The sequence below is a fragment of the Myodes glareolus genome, chromosome 12, assembly GCF_982192425.1.
Source record: "Myodes glareolus chromosome 12, mMyoGla1.1, whole genome shotgun sequence".
In the NCBI taxonomy this organism is placed as follows: domain Eukaryota; kingdom Metazoa; phylum Chordata; class Mammalia; order Rodentia; family Cricetidae; genus Myodes; species Myodes glareolus.
The window spans coordinates 83,857,051-83,870,443 of record NC_142037.1 but is presented as its reverse complement, the minus strand read 5'-3'; the positions used below and the strand labels follow the sequence as shown (position 1 = coordinate 83,870,443).

At 43.5% G+C, this 13,393-nt stretch overlaps 1 protein-coding gene and 1 long non-coding RNA gene across 4 annotated transcripts in view; one reads left to right on the top strand and one right to left on the bottom strand.

The window, feature by feature from the left end:
- Tmtc4 (transmembrane O-mannosyltransferase targeting cadherins 4) overlaps nucleotides 1–12,805 on the top strand; it is a 60,048-nt gene extending 47,243 nt beyond the window's left edge. For all 3 annotated transcript variants that reach the window (XM_048421730.3, XM_048421729.3, XM_085698171.2), the window contains 4 exons: nucleotides 7,590–7,704; nucleotides 8,891–9,003; nucleotides 10,502–10,571; nucleotides 11,556–12,805. In XM_048421730.3, coding sequence (XP_048277687.3) covers nucleotides 7,590–7,704; nucleotides 8,891–9,003; nucleotides 10,502–10,571; nucleotides 11,556–11,704 — 447 coding nt within the window. In that variant the 3' untranslated portion in view covers nucleotides 11,705–12,805. The remainder of the gene's footprint in view (nucleotides 1–7,589; nucleotides 7,705–8,890; nucleotides 9,004–10,501; nucleotides 10,572–11,555) is intronic.
- LOC148120306 (uncharacterized) lies at nucleotides 3,330–7,595 on the bottom strand. The gene is made up of 2 exons (XR_015739519.1): nucleotides 6,210–7,595; nucleotides 3,330–4,828 (listed from the first exon to the last, which is right to left on the bottom strand). It is a non-coding gene; the product is annotated as an uncharacterized LOC148120306 (long non-coding RNA).
- Nucleotides 12,806–13,393: the final 588 nt, after the last annotated feature.

The following is a 13,393-nucleotide window of genomic DNA, read 5'->3' as shown; positions in this document are numbered from 1 at the left end:
GTCAACCTGGACCAGACTTCCAGGAGTCAGATGCCAGCATATTTAAAACACAGTATAATTTGGGAAAAGGTTTCCAGGCAACAGTCAGTCCAGTTCTGGGTGCCCAATAAAGCTTAAAGTGTGACTATATAGAGACTATAGAGACTCCTTTACAAAGTACTTGTGACCTTGAGGGTGGGTTCCTTAGTTGAAAGGCCTTGTGTGGTCTCTGAACCTTAGCAGAGAGGCCAGCAGGCCATGAAGTACAAGTGACTGACGTCTCCTCTACGGATGGGTAATGGACTAGGGAGGGGAGAGTCTGGGATAATCATTCTGGGGCATTTGGGTGAGATCTGCTTCTGTCGCAAAAGGTGATTGAGGCCTGCTTCCACAGATAGCAAAAAGGTCACCAGGTCATAAACAACATCCACTCCCAGCCTTCTGGGTAGGAAAACAGGTGTTTTATCTCCTCCCTTGAGAAGAGGCCCCTGTGTGTTACATTCCTGGTTTCCCTAGTGATCTGTGGGCACAAGGACCTCCGTGTCCCCAACACTGGTCAAGTCACTTTCAGTGAGCAGATAATGTTTGTATTATAAGCTTCAGAGTGATGTGGCTGCCGTGTTTTTATTTAAAAAAAAAAACTCTAAACTTGTTTTAGTTGTTAAGTGAATACAATAGGAAGATGCCATCTCTAGAAGTCTACCTTCCTCCAGGGCACGTGACTGTCAGGAGACATTTGGACAGTGGTCGAGCAGTGTGAGCTCTCTTGCCTTCATCAGCTGTCTTCAGGACTGCTGGGCCCTGTGAGCTTTGCATTTCAAAACACGCGTCTTAAAGCTCCTCTAGGGATATGTGGGGGCAGAGGACACTTTAAAACCTCGTGATAATGGACCAAAACCTCAGTCCTGTGCAAAACAGGGCAAGTCCTCAGAGTTGACAAAGGAAGAAAGTGTTGCTCAGAGGGAGCAGATGTATTACCCTAAACCTGCTTGGAGGTGGAGTTACTGTCTGTTGCTGGGATTTGGTCCCTATGAAGTCCTCAGTGTTTCCCCTCATAGAGAGTAGTTCCACATTAAAGCTCCGGTCTACAGTTCTTGCTTCCTCCCCACTCACTCCCTGTCGCTGCTCCAGAAAGCAGGATTTATGTTAAATGAGCCCCCGTAGAAGTAAAGAAAAGAACACAGAACATAAAGTACACACGTGGAAGGTGAGTTCTAGTCTTGCCCTCCGCGTGCTTTCGCTGGGGTGATCGGTCATAGCCCTGAAACAAGTACCTAGATAGTGTTTGCCTGTTGTGCTGCCCTGAAATGGCGTTGCCGCGGGCCTGTTGTCTAAGCCCCACATGCTCTCCAGTGTGGTTCAATTACCCAGCTCTTGCTCTTGACAGCTTAAAAGCATTAAGGTTTAATCTTTAACAGCTCGACCGGCCCATTTATAGATCCGCAAATAAGAGGAACTTAATGACTTCAGGGTGTCTGTTTTAGAAGCTGTTTTTATAACGGGAGACAGATACTTGCTTTGATTTGTGGACTCTGGTAAGAAGAGGATACAATGCAATTAGAGGAGCTAGGAAGTGCCTGGTTATTTGGGGCGTGGTGCTGATCCTTGAGGGTGGTGATGATGGAGGAATGCTGGGGACTCTTCTCTGTACAGTTTTCTGTCAGTCACGGACTTTAGAAAAGAGAAAACATGCTAAGTGTTTTAAACCAGGACGCCTTAGCAGAAGGACATGGTCAGACAGTTGTGGGAAGAACAAAAATGGAAATATATTGATGCAGAGGAAACTCCCAGGTTTGGGGGAGCATGTGGATGGAGTGAGACCTGAATTCAGGGGAAACTGCCATGTGGAGGAAAGACCGCTGCTTCCAGACCTGGGACAGTGGAGGAGAGGAGAGGGTGGGGGAGGAGAAGGGCAGGATGAGAGTTGGGTGAAAAGCATGGTTCTCTGTCCTTGTCCTTCTGAGACTGGCAAAAATATGTCAAGGAGTCAGGTGGTAAAGGACCCAGAGCAGAGTATGGGGCACACAAAGGACTGGTAGGCAAGTATTAAGCCACCATGTTTCTCTGTCCTTTCTATCTGTCTGTCTGTCTGTCTATCTATCTATCTATCTATCTATCTATGTGTCTTCTATATTATATACCCTGATCCCATTCATTACCCCGTTCCTTCACAACCACCCTCCACCTTGTAACCCCCAAATAAAACAAAATTTAAGAGGAAAAAAATTAAAAGGGGGAAAATTAATAATTTTGTCTTGGAAGTTGCAGTGTGACATGGTGAGTCACTCAGTAAACCCCTTTGTCTGTATATCTATACTTGCAAGTGTTCATTGCAGAGTCAATGGTCTGGTGTGAGGCCTCTGGTTTCTACTGTACCACAGATGCTGGGCCCTCACTAGGACTCTTTCTGGATGTCCTGTTGTTTCCCTGTGTTGTGGAGATCCTGCAGCTTTGGGTCTGTAGGTCAGGTCTCTTTACATGCGTCAGCAGATCGTAGATGCGTGGATGTTGGGGCAGAACAAATCATTACCCTGGATGTGGACCTGGGCAGCGGTAGGGTTGGTCTGCCAGCCAGTTCTCCCCTGTCTTCACCACTAGGGTGAGCTCTCCAGCATTGCCCCCTGGCTAATTCACCCTTGCAGTGGTGAGGGGTGGGACCAATTGTGTGTAGAGGAACTATAGCTAAGGGAACGAAACAAAAACCTGTTACCTGATGCAGCCTTCACCAAACAGTAATAACAGTCGGAGTGATGGTGGGAGTAAGTTGGAAACAGGAGGACTGGTGTTGTATGAAGGATTTACGGTGTTGCCTCCGACTCTGTCCAGTGACTCACGTGTGTGTTACACACTACAGAGAACTGAGTTGACACACCCAATCCAAAAACCGTGTTTAATGTTTAGTATATTTAAAGAGCCCTATTTATTTGAATCTTATGCCATTTTCTAATGGTTTTAAAGGATGAAATCTTTCAGCCTGATATTCTAAGCCTCATGAGAAATTTGAGAAATTCTGACATCTTTAACAAAAAAAAGATATTTGTGAATGTTTTCATAATTCATTAGCCTTTTCTCGCCTGTTTGTTGTGTGGGCCATAGGACAAGTCAGAATATTTCTGCTGTCCAGTGGGAAACGTGTTTAGGAAGTGGGAAAGAAATGATGTCTGTCATCTGAACTTGGGGAGAGTTCCAGGGAAGCCGTCCATCCAAATGACATGTACTTGGGCCCCCACGTGCAGGTGCTCACGTGTGCAAAGACAGTTCTCTGTAGTGAGGAGCTGCGGGCAGGCCTGCTTTTCATCCCACACGGCTCCCACACGACTAGCTTAGCCCAAGAAATAATAACACATAAGTTGTATTCATTTAAATACTGCCTGGCCCATTATCTCTAGAGAGTTAGTTACTGGCTAACTCTCACATCTTGATTAACCCATTTCTAATAATCTGTATAGCACCACGAGGTGGTGGCTTACCGGGAAAGATTCAGCATGTCTGACCTGGTGGCTGGCTCCATGGCGTCTGCCTCATAGCCCTCTTCCCAGCATTCTATTCTGTTTACTCCGCCTACCTAATTTTCTGTCCTATCAAGGGGCCAAGGCAGTCTCTTTATTAACCAATGAAAATAACACATAACAGAAGGCCCACCTATATCATTTCCCCTTTTTCTATTTAAACAGAAAGAAAGGCTTTCACTTTAACATAGTAAAATTACATATAACAAAACAGTTATCAAGTAAGAATTACAGTTACAATATTTATATCTATTTTACCTTTATCATAATTAAGGAAAACTATAACTATAACTAACCATTCTTCAACTCCATCAAAGACTCCAGAAGATATAATATTACCTAAGTAAACAAGAAGTAAGCAACTTCCAAAACTCTAGAAATGACAGAGACATCTCGCTGCCTGGACAGTCACCCAAAGTTCCTCTGTATCGTTGGGGGATCCATCTTCACCCTACAGGCCCATAGTATCCAGCAGACTTTTCCATGAAGCAGGAAATTTCAAAGGCAGTTCAGTCACTATCTGCTGTGTCCTGTAGAATGTCTTGCAGACTCTTTCATGAATCAGGAACCCCGAAAGATCATCTCACCTTTAGGCAAGTTCAACAGTCCTCTCTCTGCGGGTTCTCTGTGTCCAATTTATACAACAGTCCAGGCAAGAGCAGTTTCTTGCCCAAATGGCTAACCAGCTCCATAAGGAGCCTCTTTGATGCCCATCTTCCTCTTGAAGTAGATTGGTGCTGCCAGGAATAGACGTGTCTCATTGTCATGAAAAGCCCTAAGTTTTTAAAACATTAAATGCCATGTTCTGTATTCTTTGAAAGATATGAAGAATGCCTATCTGAAATATATCTATGCACATCTAGAAAATCAAACTAACATTACTACAAGCTTGACTATTATTGATAATTATCCATTAATAACCTGTATTTTCTAATTATACATTGCATTTTTAAATGAACTACACAATCACAATACCTCAATCAAGATCAGAAATATATATATATATATACATAAAACAAAATTGACCTTAAAATCCATAACAAAGAAAATTATTCATATCTATACCATATCCCCCTTTAAATGTAAAAGAACATTTATAAACAATATCTGGAAATATGGACGTAGTTATTTCTCTCCAAACTTCTTCCTGCTGAATAGGGGCACTGTTAATCAGGTCTTTCACAGTAAACCTGTTTGCTAGCTTCATCTCAGTTGACAGTTGAATGAAGTAATTTTTCGAGGGTGTTCACAGCAACCTTTCAGGAGGACGTGGTCTATCATACCATATTGGGATAGAAGCAATCCACAGGGTCTCATCCTCTGTGAAAACAAAAGAAGAACTTTTCCAAAGCATCATAACCTTAGATCCAAATTTTGAAGTCAAGGTATTTTTAAAATACCTATGTTGGGTTAGTTCAGCAGCATTTATAAACAAAAGTCCTTTAACAGCTGTTGCTCCTTCCTCAGCATTCAAACAATTTAAAGAGAGCATAATAGCATACAGTATCAAGATTCTCTGTGTATTTTCCATCTTTATGTGGCTTTATTTCAACCTCTATTTCTTTTATTTTTACTTTTAACTTTTGGCTTTTTGAGACAGGTTCTCTGTATATATTTTTGTCCTGGAATAACTCTGTAGACCAGGCTGTCCTTGAACTCACAGAGATCCACTTGTCTCTGCCTCCCAAGTGCTGGGATTAAAGGCATGTGCTACCACACCTTGAACTCAGAGATGCTTCTGTCTCTGCCTCCCAGGCATTGGGATTAAAGGTGTGTGCTACCACACCTTGAAGTCACAGAGGTCAATCTACTTCTGCCTCCCTTGTGTTGGGATTAAAGGTGTGTACCACCACACCCAACTACTCTCTTTCTTCCTTTTTTACCCTAAGAACTTTAACCTTTAGCCTACATATATTTTTAACTCATAGTAAGCCATTTAGAGGTTTTCTTCCTCTTTGACTCTCTTTTTACTGTATATCTCTCTTTTTCTGACCACATGAGTCTAAAACCGTGGCTTTGACGGCTAGATCCAGTCCATTCCTTAGCTTTCCAGACTCATGGCTGAGATACCAGCCAGAGCTGTGTTCACTGCCACAACTCTATGGTGTTTCAAGGTCCTTGCCAGCAAGCTGCAGCATTCTGTTCACAGACCACACTCAGTCGGACTGCCTGCCTGAAAGAGTCAGAGTTTGCCCTGGCAGGGCAGCCCAGAAAGCTGGCATTTTAAAACGGCACAGCTTTTTTCCTGCTACAGCTGAAAACCGAAAAGCATGCGTTCAGCTTTTTGTCAACACCATGTAAGTGTTTTGTAACAGGACCTTTTAAAAGAGCTGCAAGGTTTTGCAGCTGAAGCTGAGTCAGGAAGCCTCCATTAGATGAGAGTGCTTGCTTGCCTCTAGCAAACAGAGAGGACCTGAGAAATTGCTGCTACCAACAAAACATGCTTTACTCTATTCTTTCCCAAGCTTTCTCAAGCTTTCTGTGGATTCAGTTATCCACGTTGGGTGCCATCTGTAGTGAGGGGCTGCGAGCAGGCCTGCTTTTCATCCTGCCCAGCTCCTGCACGGCTAGCTTAGTCCCAGAAATAACAATACACTAATTGTATTCATTTAAGCACTGCCTGGCCCATTATCTCTAGAGAGTTAGTTACTGACTAACTCTCATATCTTGATATTAACCCATTTCTAATAATCTGTGTAGCACCACGAGGTGGTGGCTTACCGGGAAAGATTCAGCATGTCTGGCCTGGTGGCTGGCTCCATGGCTTCTGCCTCATAGCCCTCTTCCCAGCATTCTGTTCTGTTTACTCCGCCTACCTAATTTTCTGTCCTATCAAGGGGCCAAGGCAGTCTCTTTATTGACCAATGAAAATAACACAGTAGACAGATAACCCTCCTCCATCAGTTCTCTTCTTCCCAAACAGGAAAAGAGGATCCAAACTGCTGAAGGAGTTTACATTGTTATGTGGTTCTTTTCCAAGGAGTTTACAGAACATATCTGAATGGCTCATATTTTATCTTGAGTTTAGATGTTCATAAGAGGTTTCTAACCCTTCCTCACAAGCTGATTAGGCATGTACGTCGCATTTGCACTCTTGTCCCCCACATCTGCCACTTCTGTAGGGTGGGGAGAACTCCTGTCTCCCCCATCTGCCATTTCTGCGGAGAGGGGGTGTGTGAGAGAGAGGCGGGTGGGGGGGGAGAGAATGTGTATGGGAGAGAGAAAAGGTGAAGGAGATGGAAGGAGAGAGAGAAGGGAAGGATAGAGGAATAGAGAGGGAGGGAGGAGAGTTTAGGTGGGGGAGAGAGAAGGAGAGGGGAGAGAGAGAAGAGGAGAGGAGCAGAGAGGAAAGAGAAATGAACCTGTGTGTCTATATATGGAGGCCAAAGATCGATTTTGGATATCTTCCTCTGTGGCTTTCCTCCTTATTTTTGAGGCAGGGTCTCTGACTATTTCAGACCTTGCCATTTCAACTAGATGAGCTGGCTGGTAACCTCCCGGGGTCTGTCTTTCTCTGTCCCCTGCCTTGTTCTGGAATTGCATGTGTGCCCACAGGCTTGGTTTTGATATGAGTGCTGAGGATGTAAGCACCTGACCCATGGGGCCATCTCCCCAGCCCACTACAACTTTCTAGTTACATAAAATACTCGTTTACTATTCTAAATAATACTTTATCAAAGACAGACTATAGGGGCCTTCCAGGAAAAGAAGAATAGCAGAATTTCCCAGTAGCTTGAAATGTGACTTCATAACTGTAATCAGCAAATACTGGGTTCTACAGTTAGGCTTCTTGGCTCGGGACCCAGTTCACCTGGTTCTAACCCCTGGCCTTCCATCTCTATATGTGTGGCTAAGCAAGTCTCTCGATTCCCTGTTATCTCAGTTGTTGCATCTGTAAAGGGGGTTGTAACAGTGTCTACTTTGTTGGGATGGGTTTTTCTTTTTTTAAGTACATGGGTTGATAGAAAAGACGAGAAGTTCTGTGAGTGAAGATAAAGCGGGGGCTCCTGTTCGTTCTGTGGGGCTCTGTTGATAATATCATAGAAGGGAAAGGAGACAGAAGAGTCGGAGTATTGACTTTGGGGGACATTTTGTTTTCAGTATGCAGACCTAAATCGCCACGTGGATGCATTGAACGCATGGAGAAATGCCACTGTGCTGAAGCCGGAGCACAGCTTGGCGTGGAACAACATGATCATACTCCTGGACAACACAGGTGCAGAGGGGAGCGGTGATGGGTGTCCCAGTCTTGTGGGCTGATCAAGGGCCAGCACCAAACACACGGGCTGCTCGGGGCACGTAAGCCAGTGTCAAGCATACGGGCTGCTTGGGGCACGTAAACCAGTGTCAAACACACGGGCTGCTCAGGGCACATAAGCCTATGTCCCCTCCACAGGCTAATGGCACGTAGACTAGTGCTATTCCTTCAGCTTAAAAAATAAATAAAATGGGGCTGGAGAGACGACTCAGTGGTTAAGAGCACTGACTGCTCTTCTAGAGGATAAGGGTTCAATTTCCAGCGCCCACCTGGCAGCTCTCAACTGTCTGTAAATCTGCCTTTATACCAATGCACATAAAGTAAAGTTAAATTAGACCATTTAAAAATTCTCAAATAAGTAACTAGATGGGTGTGGTGGGATCCACCTTTAATCCTAGCAATTGGGAGGCAGAGGCAGGCAGATCTCTGAGTTTAAGGCCAGCCAGGATGACATTGTGAGACTCTAAGCAAGGAAAGAAGGGAGGAAGAAGAGGAAGAAAATCAATCTGGTGTTATAAAAATGTCTGGTTTTATGGGGGCAAGTGAAATAGCTCAATCAGTAAAATGTTTGCTCTGCAAGCATAAGGACCTAAGTTCTACCCTGTGCACCCACACAAAAAGTCTAGGCATGATGACAGATACCTGTAACCCCAGCACGGGGGCGGTGGAGACAGGAGGATCCCTGAGGACTCACTAACCAGCTAGACTAACCTAATTAGCTCCAGGTTCAGTGAGAGACCCTGTCCCTGTCTCAGAAAGTGAGGGGGGGAGCTTGAAGACACCTGATACTGACTTCTGACCACATGCATCAACACCCTGACACAATAATACTAACATCCATCTTTCTAGAAAATGCCGTTTCTTCTGACATAATCTGAACACGATGTGATGAAAATCACTGTATAACTGATATCTGGGGAGAAAATGTAAACATCGCTTTCTGGAATGTCCCAGAAAGGCATTTGCCTCTTCTGTCAGATTTGTGCTGAGTTGCCAGGGCTCTTCCACTCACTAGGTGGTGGTGCATCTTCACATGCTGTGCTTGGGTCTTTGCGGGTAGCGTTTTTCGTGATCACATATAATGCATGTAAGAGATGAAGACACAAATATTGTATATCAGTGTGGTTTTCATTTCTCCTCTCAGGTAATTTGGCCCAGGCTGAAGCAGTCGGGAGAGAGGCACTGGAATTAATTCCTAATGACCACTCTCTTATGTTCTCCTTGGCAAACGTGCTGGGGAAATCCCAGAAATACAAGGTGCGTAAACCACAGCCCTGGATATCCTGCAGCTGACAGGAGCTGGCTGTGTTTCTTATACCCAGTTCCATCAGGAGTTAGGCTAGAGGAGCATCAGGGGAGCTCTTGGTCAGATTAGTTGCCCAACAGACAGACATGGGGTCAAACCCAGTGCCCTTTCTCATCAGAAACAGGCCTGTTCCTTGTGGAGAGGGAACAGATCTTACCTAGGATGAGCTGCTGGTCTGTCCTGTACTATATGGCTGTTTGGTGACCCCTCCCCCTTTGCATGGAGAGTTTGGCCCTGTCCCCTGCAGTAGAAAGGGGTAGTAGGGGTGTCTATGGGTACTACCTTTTGTATTTTATGTAGCCAGTTCCCACTGCTGCCAAGCTTTCTCCTCTTCTGAATTACATCTCAGCAGCAAGGTCCTAACTTTTTGGCCAATGAAAACCACAAGGTCTTGAGTCTGGCACCGAGAGGTAGCTCTGTGGTAGAGGACTTGCCTAGGAGGTATGAGATCCTGGACTTGATCTCCAGCCCCACAAACACACAGTCAACTTGCATGTACATGTGTGCATACACACACATCTCTTCCACTCAGGTTTACAAGAGTGGCAAATGGTTGGCTAGACCTCACTCCTTGTGTACGTCAGGGAACTGTGGGTCCATTACCTGCTGACCCCATACCCTTTATGCGTCAGAATCATTGAGGGAGCTTGTTAACGCAGATTCCTCCCCAGGAGAATCAGCCTGTAGTGGGTCAAGTCGGGATATTTATTTCTAACTGGCATCCTGGGCACCCCACACAGAAAGCCTTGGAAGTACTTTGAGAAGCATACGACTTTTGGTGGGAGAATTATTTTAGGATTTTTGGGCTGATAGATATTTGAGTTACTACTTAAAATACTTTAATATTTTGTTAGTATTTTATATTAATATTTTATTCTGAATTATGTTATACTGAGGCCATGGATATGATTCAAGGCCCAACAGTAGCAATTAATTTTCCTTTTGAGAACCCTACTAATGCATTAATTAATACCCCTCTATTGTCATTAGGCATCATTAATGGTTTAAATTTTTGTAAACTGTTTCATGTGTTCTATCCTTTTTGAATGTTGGTGAATTTAGGTTTCACTATACATTTTTAGTTCTAGGTTTTGTCCTAAGAATTGGCTTTTGGAGATGCTCTATTTTATATTTTGTACCTCTCTGTGGCAGAAGGGGTGTGGTTGTCAGCAGGGACAAATCGGGACACTCAGTCCTCCACTGACCCAGCGACAGCGAGCCTTCTCGGGATGCCAGTTCTATAACTATTGTATTGACTTTTTTCCTATTATCCTACAGTCTGTAAAGTACAATTTCTATTATGGTATGAGAAGCTATGTGAGTGCTTGGAATCCAACCTGGGTTCTCTACAAAAGCAGCTAGTGATAGAAAACAGTAATGCTGGAAGATAAGGTGATTTTTTTTTTTGCTTTGTGCATAATACCTTCTGTGTATGTTTCATTTTTTTAGGAGTCTGAAGCTTTATTCCTCAAGGCAATTAAAGCAAATCCAAATGTTGCAAGTTACCATGGTAATTTGGGTAAGAAAGTTTTCCATTTGAATTGTATTTAAATTCTGTTATTTTATATGTTTAGCTACAAGATCTTTCTTTTTTTCAAAAGTAATTTTTGTAACTTAACCTGTATTGACCCAGTCTCAAAATGAATTTTTATTAAATGGGCTGGTGATGGAGGTCCGCGTAGAGGCTTGCCTGGCATGCTGGGAGCCCTGCATTCATGCTCCTGTACCTCACGAGAAGCATTCCTTATACCTGCAATCAGGTTTAGGATCCTGAAGATTCGATCTATTGTAACATCACCTTACAGTCTGATTCTGATATGGGAGCCCCGATTTCCACCTAAAAACAAGTATTATTTCATGAAAAGGTGTATGGGAATCTCGACTTAAAATAAAAGTCTGGGATTATAGAGACAGCTCAGCAGTTAAGCACACTGGCTACTCGTGCAGAGGACTCAGATTTGGTTCCTAGCACCCATGTGGGGGCTCATAACCATCTGTAACTCCTGTTCCAGAGAACCTGATATTTTCTGGTTTCCATAGGCACCAGGCACCCAATGCATGTGGTACACTTACGTCCATGCAGGCAAAATACTCATACCCACAAAATAAAAATAAATAAACCTAAGAAACCATAAACTGTGGGTTTCTTTATAGAGAATGAAATAATAAAAGACTTTGATATGGCCCAAACTCGGCGCAGTGCTGACGAGTTAGATGCTTCATGGCAGCACTGAGACCGTCATGGCCCTTCTTTTTGTAATAACATCTCTGGAAGCACGTGAATCCCATCTAACAATAAGACGAGCCCCATGAGTAACAGGCGGGTGCTCAGGGGCTGCTCCCCAGGGCGTGTGATTACAATAAATAAAGCTTACAGTACAAACAATATTTTTTAAACACTGCTTTCTGTAAAGGCTCCACAATAGCTCTTTGTGCGTGTGTTTGGGAATCCTGCAAGTCAGTCAGAAGCGCTTCCAACCAAATTCATCTCCTGCTATTTCAGCTGTGCTCTATCATCGCTGGGGACATCTCAGCTCGGCCAAGAAACACTATGAGATCTCCTTGCAGCTTGACCCCGTGGCAGCAGGCACCAAGGAGAATTACAATCTTCTGAGAAGAAAGCTCGAACAAATGCAGAAGAAAGATGTGTAATCTTCCCCCATATTTTGAGTGTGTGTGTGTGTGTGTGTGTGTGTGTGTGTGCGCGCGCGCGCGTATGCGTGTGCATGTGCGTGCATGAGGCCTCGGTTCAGATTGTACGTTTGTGTTTAGCCATTTAAAATTCTCAGACGTTCTGTTTACTGTTATTTTTTCTATATAAACGAATACATGCAAAAGATTATAGCACCAGCAGTATACTCCCGAATGCTTGATAGCATTTTTGCATTGAAAATGTATTTTTTCAGACCACCCAAATGTAATTCTAAAATCCCCAAAAATGAAGCCTTTTTTTTTCTTTTTAAACTAAACAGAAAAAGAGAAAAAGTTATCTTGAGCAACTTTTGTTCGTGTTAAACCAGCATTTGGGGTATATGACGCTCATGATGAGGGGGTGTGACCTAGACATGGCTGACTCCCACAACTTACACAAGCATCAAATGTATCTGTATATTAGCATGTTTATTTAATGACAAGGAAGAGTAAATTAAGATTTAGGGTTTTTTTTTAAGTCTCTTGCAACAGTATAACTTGGAGTTTGTAAAAATCATTCACTTTTTTGTGTTGAACAGGATAAATAATTGAATGAAGAAGGGAAATGTTTAACATCTGGTATATCTGTATATTTTTTTCTTTCATAGGAAGATATTGTCACTTGGGGGGTATTGTTCCAACATGTATGATGTTAGCACATAGGATAATATTCTACAGAAAACTACCATTGGGTAGAGTGCTCCTGCCGTGCTTAGGCAAAGGCAGATACCCTGACATCTTGGTTTCTGTTCTGTCCAATGTTCAGAGGGCTATGTGTTTATGTACATTGTGTTTTCATGTTTTTAGCTGTGAAGTGGGTTTCCATTTCACGTAATGTACCTACAGACATTACTATATCCAGAAAATGCAAAAAGGGTAAATTTTCTTACAAAAGAAGTCATAGTTCTGGATTGTGTGGTAGTCTTAAAATCTGAGTTGTTTTTCGTTGTCTTATCAGATCTCAACAATTTGTTTACTTGGTTTGTTCTTTATATACTGTTGACCTAATAATTTATGCAATCTCTGTAATTTCTACTACAGTAAAGTTATCACACAAACTGGCCTGCAGCTGTCATAGTTTCTTCTTAGTGATGAATGTTTTGTTCCCCTCTCCTTAGGTGGAGTCAGGTCTTTCCTGACTGGTGTATAGTTCTAGAGCCCATTGTTCCTCCTCTCCTTATGGTGGAGTCGGGTCTCTCCTGTGTATAACTGGTGTATAGTTTTAGGGCCCACTGTTCCCCTCTCCTTATGGTGGAGTCGGGTCTCTCCTGTGTATAACTGGTGTATAGTTCTAGGGCCCACTGTTCCCCTCTCCTTACAGTGGAGTCGGGTCTCTCCTGTGCATAACTGGTGTATAGTTCTAGGACCCACTGTTCCCCTCTCCTTACAGTGGAGTCGGGTCTCTCCTGTGTATAACTGGTGTATAGTTTTAGGGCCCACTGTTCCCCTCTCCTTACAGTGGAGTCGGGTCTCTCCTGTGCATAACTGGTGTATAGTTTTAGGGCCCACTGTTTCCCTCTCCTTACAGTGGAGTCGGGTCTCTCCTGTGTATAACTGGTGTATAGTTCTAGGGCCCACTGTTCACTCCTCACCCACTACTGTGACAAGACAACAACAGTGTAAGTGTGGAAGCGCTTATTTCAGCTAACA